Genomic DNA, 20,025 nt, shown 5'->3' with positions numbered 1-20,025 from the left:
GGGATGTCCCTACGAATACTAAAGTACATCTCATGAACAGTAGCATATCAGTTTAAAGGTCCAATGCAGCCGTTTTTTTTACGACAACAACTCATTTCTGGGTAAAAATTAAGTACTTTACTGTGATTGTTTTCAATTGAAATGGTCAAAAATAAACAAAAATAGCTTCTCAGCAAAGAGCAATTTCTCAAGCAATAATTTCCTACAAGCCAGATCCCGGACTAGAACCCAAGCTAACATCTCTGGAGGGACCTGAAAATAGCTGTGGAGCGACGCTCCCCATCCAACCTGACAGAGCATGAGAGGATCTGCCGAGAAGAATGGGAGAAACTCCCTAAATACAGGTGTGCCCAAGAAGACTCACAGCTGTAATCGCTGCAAAGGTGCTTCAACAAAGTACTAAGTAAAGGGTCTGAATACTTACGTAAATATGATATTCAAATTTTTTTATGTATAAATGTGCATAACAAAAAAAACTACGTTTTCTTTGTCATTATGGGGTATTGTGTCTAGATTGATAAGGGGGAAAAAACGACTCAATCCATTTTAGAATAAGGCTGTAACGTAACATAAGGTGGAAAAAGTCAAGGGGTCTGAATACTTTCCGAATGCACTGTATAAAGTACAGGAAAATCAATGACTGCACTGGGCCTTAACAATAATAGGGAAAACACAACAGGGTTTAAAAATTGTAATCCTTTTGTTTGCAGGGTTCTTTTTTCCAAGCAAACATGGTTTGTTTATAACAACATGTTGATATACAGTAACATAAAATGGCTTATTCACAAAGAATGATAACACATTCCCTTTTTTAAAATAATTTCTTATACAAGTTATGTAAATGTGTTATTCATTTACATATAAATATTTTGCACGTGTACTGAATCAACAATCACCATCATTCTCTAACAGAATCCCAAATGACATACTTCCATACAAGCCACCATTAATAGAATACAGTATCATCCTGCATATAATCTCACAAACACATTACAATAACATGGTGAATTGGCAACTACTACATTAATACTATTCTATAAAACAGGTAAAACTTGCACAATGTACCGATGTTGGGTATTTCCCATTGATTGAACAGTTAGTGTGCGGGACGGACATCCTAGGTAGAAAATAGTTTTGCCATTGTGCTTAAAGGGTAGTACACCCAAATTACATACTGTATTGGTTTCCTTACCCTGTCTATGGACAAGGTTTGACAGCAATCCATTATTTGGTTTAGCATCCCTAGCACATGCTAAAGTTTTAGCATTTGTGGAACAAATCTAATGTTGTATTTTTCATGCAAAATGTTCAAAACATTTAGAAGTGACTTTGTTGAGCTTCATAATAAATTTGAGATACTTTTGTATGATTTGGTGTAGATGTACAAAAACAGCTAATACCAATGACTTGAATGGGATTTGTGCCACAAATGCTAAAATGTTAGCATGTGGAAACAGTGCCAGGGAAACTAAACCAAAGCATGGATTGCTGTCATACCTTGTGCATAGACTGCTTATTACACGACAGGTAAGGAAACATATGTCTCATTTTAAATTTGGATGAACAATCCCTTTAATGACAACTGGAATGTGTCAAGTTTTGACATAGATTGACACCAGGAACATATTTAAAAAGGCATTTTAAGATCTTATTGCCAGTCAGCTGCCAAGATATTGCAATTTAAATTCCACTAAGATCTATCTAAAATCATAACAACATTTTTAAAACTGCACATGGATTAACACAGGCACTTGGTAGGTCCTGTCATTCAGTATTTCCAGAATACATACGTATGTAGCAGAGGTGGTTTGTTGAATACGCTCCCGTGATCAGTAAACTTACTTTGGACCGGAAGATTTGTTAGCTTCCACACCTAGGCTTTAGCTCAGAGGTCTAACAAGTCACGCAGGCAGCTTGAGTTAGATACCCATCTGCCATACATACTGTATAGTAATTAACATAAATGTTTTACGAACGACAAGGAAAGTTACATTTAGGGAAAAGTTACATTTAGCACCCTGGTTACACATACAATCCCTATCGAGAATTTAACCTCATCAAAAAGAGAGGAGTATCATTTTCTGCCCTGGTTGCAAAACTCTGAGGGGAAGAAGGCTCCCTCTGCATCACTGCCAGGAGAGCCGCACAGGCTGTCCTCTTCACAGCTCATATCCTCACAGGAATCCTCACTAAATATATGCAGGGGAGAACAGATGTAATCATTACCATCTTCAGATTAGTGCGTTAACTTTTCTTTCTTCCCTGAAACATCATAGAAATGTAGAAGTGATGTGGTGCATTGCGCTGCAGTACAACTCAATAATGAGCCTTTATGTTCACACACAGTAGCTCTAATGTAGTCAAAATGTTATTATATTATTAAACAGTGAAGTGCATTAAAAGGGGCTGTTTGTTTACCTCTCACTTTCATCCCAGCTGCCCTCTGGAATAGTCGGCAGTTCAGGGACACTGAAGTGATTAGCGTGCAAATTTTGGGCGGTTCGTCTGGACACGATCCACACCAGTTTTTTGTTGTCTGGTTTGCTACATTCACTTGAGCTGTACTCAGTCATGCATTTGGCCACGAGTCCCCTCCAGTAGAGTAACTCACTGTCAACAATCTGTGAAGGGAACAGGAAACATTTGAGAAGCTGGCAGAAGACATAAATATAATAAATAAATATAAATAAATAGAGTAGTCATCCAAGCCAGAAGGTGCTAGTTTCATGTAGCATGTTGTCAGATGACTTCACTTGTTCAGTGCCAGGGTAAAGTATAATGCCAGTGTCAGCCTCAGTGGGACTTTGTATTCTAACAATATAATAACTGTCATTGGTCACAACACCGTCATATCAAACTGAGGGCTATGTAAGTAAACTGTATAATACCTTTAAGTGCCTTTGGAGTTCTTGGACAATTTCCAACATGGCAAGAGACTGGAGGGCATCAAATTCCTGAGTAATGACAGACAGAGCCAGCACCGATGGCTGGAAGAAAAAAAAATAACGTATCAGTCCTACAACTCAAAGTTAACATTCTTGTCATTTAAAAGTGTATTGGCCTGAGAATAATTCTTACTTTTGCTTTAGAGAAAATAAGCTGGCATAAGCAGGCTTTTAGCTGGGCTTCCAGTCTTTCAATGCTTGGGATCTCCCCCCTTAAAATAAAGGAAACTCTCATGTGATCCTCATGTCAACTGATCATTAGGATATCAACTTTACAGCTTCTAACCATTGGAAAAATACATCACTGATGGCATAACGTGAAAAGTGATCAATTGAGAAACAAAGTGCTCACCTTTCTGATGTAAGTGATACAATGACAGCATGGTATAAGTGTAAAAAAGTTAAGGCTGTGATGGCTTTGAGCTCCAAGTTGAGTTTTTCAGAGATGATCTTCTCCATTCGGCTGAGGTCAGACACAGTGAACTTGCTTTGGCTGATGCGGATGAGTTCATGGGTGGGTGAGATGTTGCACTCGTCCTCAACCATTTTGGCAGCAATATGGAGACAGGAGACTCCAATGCAGGGCACGTGCTTAGGTTGGACCTGTGAACATGCCATTATAGTGATACACTAGTCAGCATTAATGGGCTACTTCTGCAGAGTTCGATTATAATTAAAAACGAAATAAAAAGCATGCAAATTTACACAACAAGACAGGTATCAAACAATAAACAAAATGTAATTATGTAGAATATTCAGTGTGACCACATCACAAAACAAATATCTTTAAAATACACACCTTCATAATGGCTAAGAACCTATCCAGTAGATTGACAGCTAGGACAAATGTCTGGGTGCTGAAACCAAAGAAACTGGCCAGGCTCCACAGGTCTTCAACTTTGGCATTTCTGCATTTTGCAGAGACTCCATTGTGATTCTGAAAAATTAATGTTAAACACCACAACAAAACATCAAAATAGCACATCAAAACACTACTGAAAGGTAAGTACAGTATATAGAACTGGGTCACTGGGATAGCAATACCTACCTCTGCTGCAGACTCCATTATATTGAGGCCAGTTTCCCTTGGTAAAAAGTCTGCTTCTTGAGCAATGTATGACTTTAGCTCTTTGACAAGCCAACATGTTTCATTGTCAAGGTCTTGAAGATCCTGCATCCTGAAAAAAACATGTTGTTTTATGTGATTAGATTCAAAACAAATAAACTGTAACATTTCCCTCAGAGAAAGGGGGACTGTTTTACCCCACCCACAGGGTGTCAAAATGTAAATGGTAGCCACCCATAATCATAGCTAGCTAGATTGCTAGCTATGTTTTACAATAGGCCCAATACAATTCTTGAAAACGAAAAGCATAGCATTATTGATAATTAAAACAGTGACAGGCAAAGGTTTCTCAGTTGTAAAAATAAAAACAACAGCTAAACACAAGAGAAAATAATTAGCAATAATATTTTGTTCAGATCAGATTTTGGATCCTTGATATAACACTTAAGCATGACCACCTGTCAACATGTGCCTTTGAAATGCTTGGAATTGGTCATTTCAGGTCAATGTGAAAATGCCATCATCTGAAAAGGTTCAGTTATCTGATTTAAGTCACAATTTCACACATCTCTGAGCTCACATGCTCGATATTGTACAGTTGAGAACACAATCAGAACTCAATTTCACGTTTTACATTTGATCCAGCTATTTCAGTCAGGACATCTTCTGTTGCTGTGATTTTAAAGTATTTTTCCCTTTTCACTTGCCCTGCACCATGAAGCTGTCGGCAGTAGGTCAGATTTATGCTGCAGAATAGAGCTCGCTAGTTTGTAGTCCTGAAAAACGGAAATTAAATCTCTGGTTCGTTCAGCCATTCCTATGGGGGAAATGTATGGGGAAAGACTGGGTTTTTGGGATAAACGCCAAAAATAAGGTCTGAGGTTAACACAGGCTTAGAAGATCTTATACGTTTTGTTCTATGAGATAGCATCAGTCAGTTAACATGACCTTTATGAATTATGAAGCATAATTTTGATTACATAAATGCTTCAAAATTCACAAAAAGTTACATTAGATGATGAAGATGATCACGTAGAACAAAACGTATAAGATCTCTGAAGCCTGTGTTTACCACAGACCTTATTTACCACAGCTTGTAGCCAACAAGCTAAAGTTAAGTCTGTTGCATGCTTCCCAGTCAAAACAGTTTTTTTCCGGGTGTTCGAGCACACACATGTTCTTATTGAGGCAAGTCGAAGTTCGGCAATAGTGTGCAACTGCCTACCAGTCGCCCCCGCCTCCCGCTAGCACAGCGGGCGAGTCTTGGACAGCACCGTGTGCTAGCTAACTTGCTAGTTAGCGACACCTGGGGCGGTTAGCGACACCTGGGGCGAAAGACGCCATCTGCCCGTGTGTACTAGCTATAGCTAGCTACCATTGTCGCCGCTCAGTAAACAATTGGACCTGATCGGACAGCTCAGAGCTTCTGCTCTTTTCTGTCCATAAGAAACACATGGATTGGTGGAATAGGCAGAGCAGGGCAGGAGCAAGGAAGGAAGGTGTGGTCAAGCAAGGCATCCCCTGAGGCTAGATGCCCTAACGTTTTTATAATTGTCGGCCGCGTCTCTTCTGTGGGTTTTATCAGCGGTCGGAATCCAACGTCATAGTGCATTACTGCCACCTACTGTGTTCCTGCCCCTCCCCGTCTATGTACAGGAGATGCAGGAATGTCCCAAATTGCGGGACGCAGTTGCACTCTTCTCATATTCTGTAGCCGAAGCCTACACCCCTTCTTCGGTGATTGGTCAACAGTACTACTCCTAGTAGGTGTGGGAACATGAAGAATTTGTTATCATTCGACGAGAGACGGCTAGTTTTCATGCACCAAACATTTTAGCTAGATGTAAAATTGCGTGACTAAGACCTCTTCGGCAAAAACTTCCAAATAAATGAGATTTCTTGATATATCTTAGATTAATTCTTATTATTTTGAGAAAGTGTTTCTGGCTATGTTGTTGCTAGGGTGGGTCAAGATGAACAGAAAATTATATTGATGCTTTTTCAAATATTTCAAGTGAAGCTCTTTAGGAATTATGCGAGCACAGACGGTTGCTGTTAACTAAAAATGACACAACGATTAGGTTCCAGTTTAACAACGTTTAATTCATCGTATTTCCACAGTACATAGTTGCCATTGCACTCAGGCCAGGCCCATCTCCAGTGAGACTCTTGCGCAGGTGTTGCCGATGTGAAATGGCTAGCTAGTTAGCGGTGGTGCGCGCTACTGGCGTTTCAGTCGGTGACGTCACTTGCGCTGAGACCTTGGAAGTAGTGGTTCCCCTTGTTCTGCAAGGACCGCGGCTTTTGTGGAGTGATGGCTAACGACGTTTCGAGGGTGACTGGTGACGTGTGCAGAGCGTCCCTGGTTCGCGCCCAGCTCGGGGAGAGGGGACGGACGTAAAGTCTATACTGTTACACAGGCGAACTAAAAACAGAGTGATAGCACCATAATGACAGAAATATAGGGATACTTAAAACATGAGCTTAACAGTTGCTTCGCCTTGCCGAGTTCTGATAGGAGCGAATGGAACCTATGTATGCGCACGCCTTAAGCCTCCGTTAGTGCCTACAAAAAGACGCCATTACGATTGCTCTCAATGTTTTTCATTTAACTAGCTAACCGTAATAAAATCACTTCAAACTTCACTGCTGTCTACAATTATCTTTATTTAGGAACAGTGCTACAGTGGTAAGAGTATTTGAGATTGAGAAAAAGATTTTCAAAGGAATTTTGCCAGGAGAAGTCACATGGATATCCTTGGTTAGCTAGTTTAGACACAATAGGGCTAGCTAATGTTTGCTAGATAACCGTTTGTTCAGAGTACATATATAATTATTTATTTTTCAGAGTACATTTAGCAGAAAGGGTCTAGCTATATGGTAATATTTGATCAGAAATACAATAGCTATATTATTTTCATGTTGTAGTTAGTCACGTTTTGGTGGTTAGCTAATGTTAGTTGGCTAGCTGACTGCAGTATTTAAAATGGCAGCCTCATCAAGTTGATAGGGAATTCACTGACTGGCTAACTAACAACTACATCATATCTCATTATCTGCATATGAGTGATCATTATTGACAAACGTTTATTCCCCACATATTCTCACGTCAGTATCATTAGTTTTAATTTCTGATCCAGAAAAGGACTCACAAATCTTAGCAGACTAAACTCAACTCCTCAATTTGAAATGGAGTTGAGCAGTGTCTAGGGTGGGTGGACTGGAGCACCAATGTCACATAAAATGTCATTTAAAAAACTACTTATTTCAGCAACCAAAGAATAGCACACAATTACACAGAACAATCTTGTGTGTAATTGTGGGCTATTCTTTGGGTGCTGAAATCAGTAGCTAGTTAAAAAAAAGGTGAAGTCGCCGCTCAACTCTATTGTAAATGCTGGAGTTAATCAGCTAACAAAAGCCAAATCCGTAACTTGTGTTGCTTGCAGTATTATTCTTTTCATTTTGACCTGAAATTATGTCAGCAAATGATGTTATGGACAGAAATGACATATTCACCAAAATGTAGAAATAACAGCCAAATGCAGTGATAGACAAAACTGCTGATAAGGCTTATTTAATGAAACCTAAATTAACATTATTATGTTTTATGGTTTACATGGAGACCTTTGCCTGCCATCTTTAACATTATTTCTTAAAAGGTATCCAACAAAATGTTATTGATAGTAGAATGGATGTATTGAAAAGCAAGCAGTCTCGTCTCATAGGCGGGGAACAATTGGCCCAGCGTCGTCTGGGTTAGGGTTTGGCCGGGGTAGGCCGTGATTGTAAATAAGAATTTGTTCTTAACAGACTTGCCTAGTTAAAAAAAGGTTAAATAAAAAACATTGAATGATTACTATATTATTTAGCTTGCTGCTAACGTTAGCTGAAAAAAAACGGTCGTATATAGGTCACGTATCAAGCTCATATTGGGACATTATTTTTGACGCAATTAATTAACGTTAATCATCTTTAATGAAAAACGATCACATGTATCTCAAAATTACATGCTAAGACTATACAGTATACCAGCTGCAAAGCAAAAAGGGTCAACAAGCTAGGCTAGCTAATGTGAGCTAAGTTAGCTAACAAGACAGAGTCATTTCGTACCTTGCCAAACGCTTGGAACAAGACGAATTTGTGCACATATCAAATCAGTATTCACATTTCCATTTCGATTATGTTTGCTATAACGTAAATTAACACTATGTTTACTAAATGGTAATCTAATGTAATGTTGGTGTTGATAATGTCCGTCTTGAAATAAATACAACAACGCTTGAACCATAGAACAATGAGAGTTATTTCGACGAATGTATAAATGTGAAGCTTCCGCTTGGCGTTTCCAATCACTACCAAATATGATAGTGAGAGGAAGCCCAGTGGCCGGTAGTGGGAGAAGATGGACCGAGATAGATTTTGTCCGACATTCTGCACATTTTCTCATCGATTACACATTTGATCTCAAAAACATTTTCTGTTCTTAAAACTATAATATGTTATGAGCAGAGTGGACTAAGTTTTGTAGACGTTACCCTTTGCCAAATAAAAATAAACCGCGTTGTTTAGAAGGAGTGCAAAGGCGTATGTCGGTATTGTACACGCGCACTGCACGGAGTAGGCGTTTCCGAACGAAACATGCAAATACTTGCTAGAACTTACCAATAGGATCTCGCTAGTTTTGGCTTGGCTCTGCCCACCTCCTTGCTTGTTCTGCCAACTATGACTCATTTGTCCCCATTGGAAACAATAGGCTGTGGTCTATCTTGGGTTAATTATAACATCTTTGCGGATTCAACGACTGTCGTTGTCTCGTAAACTACAACATCCATCGGGCACCGGTGGATGACAACAGGTTCTACTACCCTTTAATATTTTGTATTTAACAGTAAAGTAAAAATCTTTCTGTTCGTTCTTGAGATAATATCTATAAAGTCAGGAACAAGTTTGGGGAGTTAGCTAGCTAACGTTTCTAAAATCCACCAACTCTGAAGAAAGCACGAAATCAACGGTTTCCATGGCGAGCGATTAAGCTTCCCTAACGTTAGTAGTTACTTGTAGCTGCAAGCGCTTGTGGATTTGCACACGCTATCTCACAAGGCTAGATAGCTAACCAACTGAAAATGTCTTCTGTATCTCAAAATTCCATACCTAAAGATAGTGATTTATCTATCCATAAATCGTCTGAATTTTTTGATGATGGATTATTGCACGAGATTCCAACAACAACAAGTAAGTCAATTAACCTGACTAGCTAGTTATAACGTCGTTAGCTAGCAACGCTTATTTGTCATAGTGCTGGTCCCTGGCGCCATCCGCAGTGGCAGCACTGAGCCACCCTCTTTGGCTATCTAATTAAGATAACTACCCCTACCTTACAGGTACAAATGACACCAGTACTGTCCCTAAAAGGTACAAGAATCTGGATGAGTTGAGGTAATTTTTCCACTTTAAGTTTCTCTAGCTAGATAACACGTTACCTGTTAAACTGCCCTACCTCCTTTTTCAAAACACTGACGTTAGCTACCTACCTACCTGTATTTGAAAACAGTCTGCCTTTTGCACCATGAACCGTCATCCATTTGGAAGCGAATTTGTTAGGTTGGCTTTCTTTACAGTGAGGAGCTCAACAGACGAACCAAGGAGACCCAAATGCTGCAAGAAGAGGTGGAACATGCAACTAAAATTACCATGGATAAAATGGGACGCACATTTCCCAGCAGCTCACCCTCACAAATCAATTACTTTCCCATTTTTATGGGTGAGTATGAGGTTTTCTTGTGTCATTAATACAAATATAGCCATTGCAAAGCGTATAAGCTAGCTAGTACTAGCTCTATACAGTAACACGTCAAAATATGACACTACCCTATTTTGAATTCTGGAGCTACCTGTAGTACTTTGCTATGATACGTTTTCCCTATTGCCCCCTTTTTATTTTATTTTTTTACAGATGGTTCATCGGAGGAGAACTCAGAAGTACTGTCTCCATACCGACCGTCTTTGATCCAGCCTCTTACATATGACCGTGATGGCCTGGATCTGATGGTGGTCAGAAGTGGTGTAACCTTCCCCGGGAAAGATGTTTTGGAAAATGTAATAGAGGACTACTCTCAGCAGGTGTCGGAGCTCCAAAAGCAGCTGAGTGAGGTTAGTCTGAGATGGAGGGACTATTTATTTTCCTTTCCTGCTGAGAGTTGTTGATATAATCTGGTTGATGGAGGCCTCCTGAACTAAGTTATTCGATTCAAAAGCCATGCAATTCTGTGCCACAGAGTTGCCATTGATTGCAGCACATTTGCTAATACTTTTTCAGATGTGTGCTTTTCATGAACAGCAGAAGTTCAAATTGCGTCAGTCCATCATCAAGCTGCAGACAAAGTTGCACGAGGTCCAGACTGAGAAAGATGCCCTGACTGATCTAAGGTAATTCATGCTAAAACCCTTGCAATGTAGGCCATTTGTACTGTATACCTTTGGACAGATCTCATCTCATTTTAACTGTAAAAGTAAGGAAGTAAAGGATATAAGTTGCGTGAATGTTAATTGTTTTGTCCCTCAGAATGAAAGAGAGCAGAAAACAGGCAGATGTAATGGGGAAAATGCATGCAATAATCAGAGCGCTGCAAATCAATAAACAGACAGGGGACCAGAGGCTACTGGAGGCTGAGGAGGAAGCAAAGTCACAAAGCAGTAAAGCAGAGTCAATGGAGCATACACTACAGGAGGTTCACTCCACACTGTTGGCTTATGAGAAACGGTGTAGAAACTATTTGTACTCCAGCCATGACGCACTGGGAGTTGCGGTGCAGAAAGTATTACAGGACTTGGAGCATGAGAATCACAATCTGAGAGAAAGATTCTTGCTGGTAATACAGTCAGTCTTATGTTTTATGCCACTCGAAACACTTTTGTGAAAGGTTTGATGTGTTGTTCTTGATATTGTATCTTTCTATTCCAAACTCATTGTGCCAGGTGGAAGAGCAGATGGAGACTCAAGAACAGAAATGCCAAGATAAAGCAGAGATACAGTTGAAGGAGCAAAGGGAAAGGTACTTTTTCATTAACTTTTGACAATTCTTGCCTCAGTCACTTGGGTTACCTGGGATTAGTCATTCATTCACTTCTCTGATTTAAAAAAAACTAAGTGTTTACGACAAGTTCCTTGAGGCGACATGTCAAGTTGCCTTGCTTGGCTTGCTTTGCTCTCTTCCAGACTGGAGCAGCTTATTACCAGTCATGACCAGGAGGTGGCGATATTGACTGAGAAATTGAGCAGCTCCAGAAGCAGTGCCTCCAGTTTGTCTGTCCAGGTGGAATTGCTACAGTGAGAGACGTTAATTAACTCGCAATACAATATCTACACATTTCCTGAGTTGAAATAATTAATTTGCTTTAAATTTAAATCACCTATATTTTAATTTAGTTGTAAAACATCAGTCTTATCTTTCAGAAAGTGTCCAAAAACATGCATTATTTCCTTCTGACCAGAAAACAAGGTGAGAGTCAGGCTTCAGTGCACCAGTGTCAGGTCAAGGACTTGGAGTCAGCTTTCTCCATCCTGCGCTCCGATCTACTGGATGGCCAGCGGATCCATGAAGACAAGGTAATGGCTACATATCTCTATTGTGTTTTAAATTATTAGAATAATGATAGTGGCCTTGGCCTATTCAAACAGAAGTTTAGGGGGTAGACATTGTAACACAGGAGGTTGGTGGCACCTTAACTGGGGTGGAAGGGCTCGTGGTAATGGCTAGAGCGGAATAAGTGGAGTGGTATCAAACACATGGTTTCTATGTGTTTGATGCCATTCCATTAGTGGCGTTCCAGCCATTATTATGAGCTGTCCTCCCCTCTGCAGCCTCCACTGCATTGCAATATTCTATGTGAAGGTTCTGAAGGTTTGGGTTGTCATGATGTTGTGTGCCAGGTGAGTGCTCTGGAGAAGCAGTTGGCTGAGGCCCAGTCCCAGGTGGAGGAGGCCCAGAGAGGGAGAGACGGATCTCTCCAGCAGGCAGAGGAGCTGGACTCTCAGCTCTGCCAGCTCACGGTAAGACAGCCCAGCCTCAGACATAAACAGGGAGGATACAGCCATAGTGTGCTCCCTGCTGCTGTGGAAAAAGCACATAGCATTTCAGATTCCAGAAAGCCTACATCTATCAATGTATTTGATATATAAATGGTAAAGTGGCTTTGATAAAAAAAAAAAATTTGGGAATAAATCCAAATGTATGAACACAAACTGCGATGAGTAAGAGTGGGTACTGTGTTACGTGTGGGGTTAGTCAGAGCTCCGGCAGGTCCGTGAGGAGTTGGCCCTTGAGAAGGAGGAGACCAAACAGCTGCGGGAGCGGGACACGGGCCACAGTGTGACCAGCGACGGGCTGCGCAGGGAGCTGGAGGAGCGACGCCTGGGGGTGCAGCAGCTGGAGGTTCTGGTGGGATCTCTCAAAGACGACTGCCAGGCACAGATGGAGGCTCAGGTGAGAATTAAATGAAAAGCCTTGAGCTGTTTGTTTAAATGTTGTTGTTTTTTTTAAATGAAAAATTACACCAAGGCCTTAGTTGTCAAACACTTATGGTTTTGTATCTCCTCTGCCAGTTGTTGGGCGAGAAGCATCAATCGGAGCAGCAGGAGGAGCTGGCTGTGCTGCGAGGGGAGCTGAAACTGACCACAGACCAGCTAAACAGGGCCAGGGACGAGGAGCTGAGACTGCAGGCCCTACAGGGGGACCGGGACGAGGCGCTGAAGAGGGTCCAGGCGCTGCTGGAGGAGAGGGACAGGGAGCTGCAGCTGAGGCAACAGGAGGCGCAGCAGGGCCGGGCCAGGCTGGAGGAGGCCCAGGGCCACTGCCAGGCCCTCAGGGCAGAGACTGAGGTGCTGAGGCTCAAGCTGGAGGACCGGGAGAAGATGGTGAACCTGCTGCGGCTGCAGCTGGAGAGCACCACCCAGATGACCGTACAGCATGGACGTAGCATTGACTCCCTGCATGACGAGAAGAGCCGCCTCAGCAACCAGCTCAGTGAGCACAAGCTGGAGATCCAACAGCTAAGGGTTGGTTTGTTAGTTAGCTAGCTAGAGTTAGTTGACTACTTAGTTTTGATCATAGTTTATTTCATTATCCTACTTTAATTTCATGGTTGGTCGTTTCCTCCACCTCTGGGCCAGAGGTCAAGGGAATCCTCAGTTAACACCAAGAATTGTTCCTTGTCTTGGATTATAATACTCCAATGTTTTCTTTTTGGGTGTGTTTTCAAAGCTATCCTACCAATAATGTTCAAACCCTGCTGTGTCCCACCCTGTACAGACAGACTTGGAGCAGCGTGAGGAGTGTTTGGCAGTGCTGGAGAAGGAGAGGCGAGTGCAGCAGGCTGGCCTGTCCGAACAGAGCCACTGTGACAAGGAGCTAAAGCTGGAGAAACAGAAGCTCACCGCTGAGCTAGAGATACAACGCATGCAACTGGTCACCCTCACAGGTACACTAGCTGTCATTATAGATGGCTTTCATATGAGAATATTCCCCGTGCACAGATAAAATGACGCACCCACTCTGTCAGTTCTTTCATCAGCAGGATAATGTTGTGGTTATCCGTCTTGAGGCCGGCCTTCTAATCAACATAAACGATTGTGTTGACGTCGTGTCCTTGATTTAGCCAATTAAATGTTTTACTCCTGTGACCAAACCGTTATTTGTTAACGTTTCTCTATGAATTATGATCTTTATTAATTCTGTAATATTGAAGACCTTTCAATGATTAGATATAACGGCCTCCATTTCTCCAGTCTTTGGGGTAATACAGGTCTTTAGTGGCAAAAGGCAAGAATAATGATGAAGTTGCTACGCTGTGTTGGAAAAACACTTCAGCATGTACTGTATGTGTTTCATGTTCATCAAGCCTTCATTGTGCTTTGTGTGTGTCCATCTGTCTGTTGTCCAGAGGAGCATGAGGAGTTGAAGAGGCTCCACAGCAGTAAGAGTGAGGAGCAGGAGGGTGTGGTGGTGAGTCTCAAAGCCCAGCTGAAGACCACCCGGGCTGAGATGGACCAGGCCAGGAGGACCCTAGAGGGGGTGGACGGACACGGTCAGCACTGCACATCTGACAAACATCACGGAGAACATTTATAGTATAGTAGAGAATTTTGTGTTTGTATGATTATGGGAAATATACACTGTGTTTAGGCATGAGGTTTTTAGTTGAGAGAACTGACTATTGCAATGGATGAGTAAAGAGCTCTGGAAGAAATACATTTTTGTATTTTTTTTATCCCAACCAACATATTTCCAGACTAACCCATCTTTCCCAGTACACTACCATTTTACTATTTGATTTGCAATATATACATCTGTTTTACTGTGGTGTCTTAACGAAGGTCTAAACCTCTCTATTTGTACCATTTCTATCGAGATTGCCCCCCAAAATAAATTGTTTACCTAAGAGTATAATCATATTTTCCATTGTTTGATCGTGGTTCTTCAGATCTCCTAACAGTACTGTTTGTAGGTCCACACAGACATCGTGACTTAACAACCAGTCCTGTACCTGACACCAAAAGTGAGCCCCCGAAGGACAGAACCAAAAGAGATTATCTATTGGTTCTGTTTCCTTGTGGCAGAGTCTGTTCAATGCCCCAATATATTGGGCCTTATTTTTGTGGCAAGAATTTTATATAATAGTTTTAATTGAAAAGAATGTATTTTGATGTGTCAATTTGTTTTCTCTATCAGTTCATAAACCCGATGCCTTGATATAGTTGTCAAACCTCTCGACCTTAAGTAAAACTGATAAATTGTAAAATGTATACTAGTCATTTTAAGCCATGCATGGATTTTCAGGCCAACAAATTCATTCCTTTCTCTTTTGAGCAATTGCCTCTTCCATTTTTGTGGCAGAGCTGCGACGAGTTTGTTATACTTTTGTATTGGGCATACACCTTTTGTTAATAGCTTGTGTGACAATTTGGATGTAAATATAATTTCAGTATAATGTAGGCTTTAATTCATTCTCCCCCTCCATTGAGTAGACAGAAAGAGATGAGAGTAGATGAACCTTGATTGACTCGTCCTCTCTGCCCTGCATCCCCTTTTCTGTCCAGGCCTGAAGGTTGCCATGGGAATGCAGAAGCAGATAAAAACTAAGCGAGACCAGATCCACTCTCTCCAGGGCCGAATCCAACTACTGGAGGAAACCATGGACAAACTGAGCCAGGTAGGAACACCTGACAGTCTGCTTTAGGGCTCCATGATGCAAAACTCCAAATTCTGAGTTAATCCCCATTCTCTCACTATTACCCGTGCCCTGGCTTCCACACAGAAAAAAGGCCTGTGTCCTTAATTATGTAGGGGTTTTAAACAATAAGGGATTCTAGTGTTTACTTAAATAATCTGCCATTCAATATGGTCTCTCTCTTCCCAGGAAAAGCATTACCAGAGTCTGGAGAGTAAGCGTCAGGTCCAGGAGCTGGCCTCAGTCACAGAGGAGAAGAGACAGATGGCAACTGAGTTGGAGACCGTCCGTTCCCTGGAGAGATTGCTCAGGGAGAAAGTGGCCAAACTGGAGGCGACCCTACACAAGGTGGTGTGGCACTACCTTGTATGTAAATTAGTATATATATATATATATAGATATAGATATAGATATAGATATATATAGATATAGATATATAGATATATTCATACTAATTATATATATATATAGATGCTTTGACTGACCCCCTTTTTTTTTACACTTGCTATGTTCCTCAGATGTCTGGGAGTGTTATTGACTGTCAAGACTTCATCCAGTTGCAAGAGCAGGCGTTTGTACGGCTGAAGCTGCAGCATGCTCAGGTATAGTTCAGTAAGACGGGTGTCCATTTGCCTCTACAGAGGTCTAATGCATATGATGTCTTGTTGTTTCTGTCTCTACCTTTTCTACTGTGTGCTTTTTCAAGTGCTGTGTCTTTTCAGCAGGAGCTGCAGGGTCAAAACCTGCGAGACACAGGTAATGCTCAGCGTTCTTCCCCTACAAGCCCAACAGCCCGGAATGCACTAACCTCAACCCAGCACCGCTCTAACTGCCTGCTAGAGGTAAATCAATACAGAAATCTCCTACAAAATGGCTCCAATCCTCCCAGGGCCTGGCTTTATCGCTGTTTATTCAGCTGTGGAAAACAAAGATACAAGCTCAGCACATCTGACTAACCCAAAATTAAAAACACACCCTGATTGCATTCCTGTGGTAGCACGACAGACTCGCTCATCAACCGTTTGACTTGACTTGGCCGGATTTAAGCCAATTTATTCAAAGCATGGAGGGATTCCAGATAGTAAACAAAAGATGTATGTGTTGAATATACTGTAATCCTTATTGGTATTGGCCATAATGGTATTTTACACAGCACCTCTTCACCCCTCTTGCAGTTGAAGTCGCAGCGGCTGCTGGAAAGCCCCACTATGGAGCTGCGTTCTCTAGTCAAAGAGCTGCGACGTGTGATTTCTGAGAACCCCGGACCACACACCAGCATTATCAAAAGGACGTCTGCTCCAGAGAGAGTGCACAGGACCACCCTGTAAGTCTGTCCTCATCTATTAGAGATCATGTGACCATTAGAGGTCATGATGTTACTAGTTTTCACCCCACATTTTATAGTGAGCGCCAATCTGTTTATTTCACAACCACTAGTGACCTTTTACTCAAATGTTTACAAAGATTGTGTTCTATTTGGTTCTCAATCAACCCATTAACTAAAATAATGTGGAGCCTCTTATTCAAATGTAATACAATAAAATATTTATCTTACAGCAATGAAGTCACCAATTGTTTTACAAACAATGTCAAAACGACAAAGGGGACCTACAGCAGGTAAGAGCATGTATCCTTGAACCTCTTGTGTCTGACTGCCTGAGCATGGCAGTTGGCAACCGGCCCCTACCTGTGTCTTGGCTTTTCTACTCCCCAGGCCACATGCATGTGCAGTGTCTGTGGCATCATTCTAATGCATGTTTGTGTATGCAATATGTGTAGTGGTGTGCCTCACCTCCTTAGGACAACTGATCTGGATGAGCGGAATTTAAACAGCACCTTCTCAAGCGAGAGTGAGTTTGTCTTTGTTGGTACGACCAACCACTTATACACAGTTAACAAAGCATGTGCTTAATTTCCCTTATTTCACACGTTTCGAATCACTCTTCTAGTCTCCTTTATCATCCCTGTGGTCCCCTCAAACGTAATATGATTAAGGAACACACTATTTTGATCAGTTAATCTTTCCTCCACTTGAGACATCGTTTGCTATTTCTACAGGCCGGGACTTCTCTTTTGTTGCATCTCTGCCTTGCTACACATCGTCACCTCGAGCCATGGCACTGGGCCACACGTCCCCTGTACACTCACTCCTGACTACTGACCACAGCCCCACGCATCTACAACCGAGCAGGCCTCTGCCTCAGGCAGGAAGCCCTCTTGCAGACATGTGCACCTGTAAGTCCAACTGCCTTCAGTGTTATTACACCTCTGTTGTGTAACCAATGTGGGAGTTGACCGAGGCCTTCTTTGCACCAGTTAAATGGGCTTGAAGTTCCGCTGTTACTACAGTATGTCGTCATAATAATGTTTGAATTTCTGAACTCTAATCTGTTGACCTTTTTGAGTGAGTTACTTGTGGTTTCACTTTAAATGTTTGTCCAGTGGCCAATCCGCAGGCTGAGTTGACAGGACGCACATGCAAGCACTTGCAAGGAAAACTGGACAGCCTTCAAAACATGGTGGATGACTTGCAGATGAAGAACCAAGGTTTGTTGAGCCAAGACACTGTTTTTTGAGTTCATATGACTGTTGTGCAGTGATCGGTGACTGACATCCGTGCTAAAGAACTGAATCTGTATTTAGTGTTGAATTAGCCTAGATACCAATGTTGTCCACACTCTACAGTTGTGAGAATCCAGTCTTTTGTCTGTCCTTCCCTGCCTCGTGTAGCAGACATATTTAATAGGAATGTAATCAGAAAAAAGAGGATATTGGCTTGGGTAGGTCAATTTCATGATTGTATAAATAGATGGTTTAGCTGACAACGTCACAAACGATGCACACGCTTCAATGGGGCAGAAGTCCGTGACTTGTTTTGATTCTGGATGGCCAGATATCTACCAACAATGACAAGAAACTGCCATGTGGGGAATCACAATTGGCTTGTTTCATCTTATTCTTGATACCATGTTTTGACTGATTTTTCAATGCTGATGTCAATGCTAATATGGATAAAATTCACAAACTAGCTAACCAATGTATCAATGTATTTGTGAGACAATAAGTGCTCATTGTGCAAATGTATTTGTTTTTATTAAACATTGGAGACAAAATATAGTTTACATGTTAACAAGTCAACCTGTCTGTTTTGCCCCATTGTTGAGCATGCATAGCTTTTGTTGCTAAACAACCAACCCGTAAATTTAAAAAATAAAATAAATGTCAGGAAAAACATGAATTCCTGATTAATCCGGAGAAATTCAATTTGCTGTTTGTCCGATAAACTGGATTGTCCTAAAGGTGGAATTTGACATGAAAACTCACTTTCTGTGAGAAACTTTTTTTTTTTTTACAGACATGTCCTCTATGATAAAGGGTCAGGAGAGGAGGTTGATGTTCAAAGACAAGCAAGGCTCTGGGTGACTGTCTACATGTGTAACAAAAATAAACTTGTATTTAAATGAAGGCACTCTGATTATTGTGACTAGTCTTTTATTATTAATTGAAATTGCCAATGTCCATGGCATGTTACTTTCAACACAGCAAGATTGTTTATCCTTCTGTCATCATATTTAGTGCCAATCTCTTGTTGTTCATAAAAATATGTCATTTATTCAAGGTAACTGAGGATGATCTGTGATGTACATGCATTGACAGACAGTCAATGTTTTCTAAACATGATCTGGAAACGCGTGAGAAATTAAGATCCACTTTTTCTTTTTTACCAGCATAGTGTCTTATTCTTGTGTACTATTGTGAAACTGACCTACATAATGCCTATTGAAACATGCCTGAAGGACCAATTTCCCTTTCCGTGTTGAAGCAGGGCCTGCTGCATCTGGCCTTGATCAATTGTCTCGCTCCTCTTCTGCAAAGAGAAGACTCAGAAACCGAAAAATAGAAGAAAAGTCCCAAGTTAAAAAGTCAAGCAATCTGTATATAATATATTTTTAATCTAATAATAATCTGCCATTCAATATGGTCTCTATCTTCCCAGGAAAAGCATTACGCCTGTGCTGGGAAGCACTCACTACGTAAACGTGAAGCAATGTTGTCATACCCTACCCTCAGCCCCGTGCTGATGATGAACGCTTGAGTCCCATGCATCTAATATAATTTCAGATCATTTTAACTGAAACGTCAAGGGGGATTGATGGTCTCTCAAAATCAATTGTCTCATAAATACCCACAAAGAACAAGGACAAGTTATACCAAAGACCCACCATTTCACTTGGTTCTGGTGGAAACTCAATGTCCTCAGGGATGATTTTGGGGTCTCGTAATGGTTCATCAGCATCTCTTTACTTCCATGTTTTAGCATCTAGGAACCATGCTCCATATTTGGGGCTTTTAGTTCCTGGTTTGCTCTGTTGAACATGAGCATTATTTTATATATATATATATATATTTTTACATAGGCAGGAAACAAGAAAAAAAATACAGACTGCTATATTGGTCTGCTAATACAGGACTCGTAAAGGCCCAGGGCACTACTTCAGTGAAGAAAAATATATCTATTTTTCAGGGGGTGCTGCAACACCCTCAGAACCCCTACTTCCTGTGTTTATGTACGCAGTCCTCCTCACCTTCTTTATGGTCATGGAAGGTTTGTGTTCGCTGTGCTTAGCAATGAGGCGACCCAGTCACAGAAAAGCTTGACTTTCTTGATGTCCTCCTCTTGAGAATGTGGAACACAGTCGTTTGACATTGATTATCTGGTCTTCCTTGGCACTGATCTGTTTTGCTTGCAGCTCTTTGGGCAGGAATCGTCCATCCTTTAGTAAA

At 41.3% G+C, this 20,025-nt stretch overlaps 2 protein-coding genes across 13 annotated transcripts; one reads left to right on the top strand and one right to left on the bottom strand.

The window, feature by feature from the left end:
• Nucleotides 1–681: 681 nt before the first annotated feature.
• LOC109895721 (cyclin-G2-like) lies at nucleotides 682–9,635 on the bottom strand. Of its 4 annotated transcripts, none has more exons than XM_020489651.2 (8): nucleotides 9,550–9,635; nucleotides 3,994–4,123; nucleotides 3,745–3,882; nucleotides 3,298–3,548; nucleotides 3,079–3,157; nucleotides 2,889–2,987; nucleotides 2,419–2,621; nucleotides 682–2,189 (listed from the first exon to the last, which is right to left on the bottom strand). In XM_020489651.2, the coding sequence occupies exons 1-8, from the start codon at nucleotides 9,594–9,596 to the stop codon at nucleotides 2,075–2,077; spliced, it is 1,062 nt and encodes a 353-aa protein (XP_020345240.1). In that variant the 5' UTR covers nucleotides 9,597–9,635; the 3' UTR covers nucleotides 682–2,074. The 4 variants fall into 4 exon arrangements, with proteins under 4 accessions (XP_020345240.1, XP_020345241.1, XP_031686140.1 ...); XM_020489652.2 differs by lacking the exon at nucleotides 9,550–9,635 and adding an exon at nucleotides 8,125–8,366; XM_031830280.1 differs by lacking the exon at nucleotides 9,550–9,635 and adding an exon at nucleotides 5,237–5,849.
• On the top strand, nucleotides 8,410–18,727 carry LOC109895719 (coiled-coil domain-containing protein 158). Of its 9 annotated transcripts, none has more exons than XM_020489648.2 (24): nucleotides 8,410–9,246; nucleotides 9,396–9,450; nucleotides 9,633–9,775; nucleotides 9,968–10,164; nucleotides 10,331–10,440; nucleotides 10,577–10,883; nucleotides 10,990–11,066; nucleotides 11,231–11,341; nucleotides 11,506–11,620; nucleotides 11,945–12,064; nucleotides 12,300–12,497; nucleotides 12,617–13,069; nucleotides 13,323–13,491; nucleotides 13,954–14,097; nucleotides 15,110–15,222; nucleotides 15,430–15,606; nucleotides 15,759–15,842; nucleotides 15,963–16,082; nucleotides 16,416–16,564; nucleotides 16,798–16,857; nucleotides 17,041–17,090; nucleotides 17,299–17,475; nucleotides 17,683–17,787; nucleotides 18,596–18,709. In XM_020489648.2, the coding sequence occupies exons 1-24, from the start codon at nucleotides 9,138–9,140 to the stop codon at nucleotides 18,661–18,663; spliced, it is 3,411 nt and encodes a 1,136-aa protein (XP_020345237.1). In that variant the 5' UTR covers nucleotides 8,410–9,137; the 3' UTR covers nucleotides 18,664–18,709. The 9 variants fall into 9 exon arrangements, 7 of the variants coding, with proteins under 7 accessions (XP_020345237.1, XP_020345236.1, XP_020345235.1 ...); XM_020489647.2 differs by having other exon boundaries at nucleotides 8,411–9,246; nucleotides 15,430–15,588; nucleotides 17,020–17,090; XM_020489646.2 differs by having other exon boundaries at nucleotides 8,411–9,246; nucleotides 15,966–16,082; nucleotides 17,020–17,090.
• Nucleotides 18,728–20,025: the final 1,298 nt, after the last annotated feature.

The sequence above is a fragment of the Oncorhynchus kisutch genome, linkage group LG8 (genome assembly GCF_002021735.2).
Source record: "Oncorhynchus kisutch isolate 150728-3 linkage group LG8, Okis_V2, whole genome shotgun sequence".
NCBI lineage: Eukaryota > Metazoa > Chordata > Actinopteri > Salmoniformes > Salmonidae > Oncorhynchus > Oncorhynchus kisutch.
Note: the sequence above shows the minus strand (reverse complement) of the source record. Positions and strands in the feature narration are given on the sequence as shown.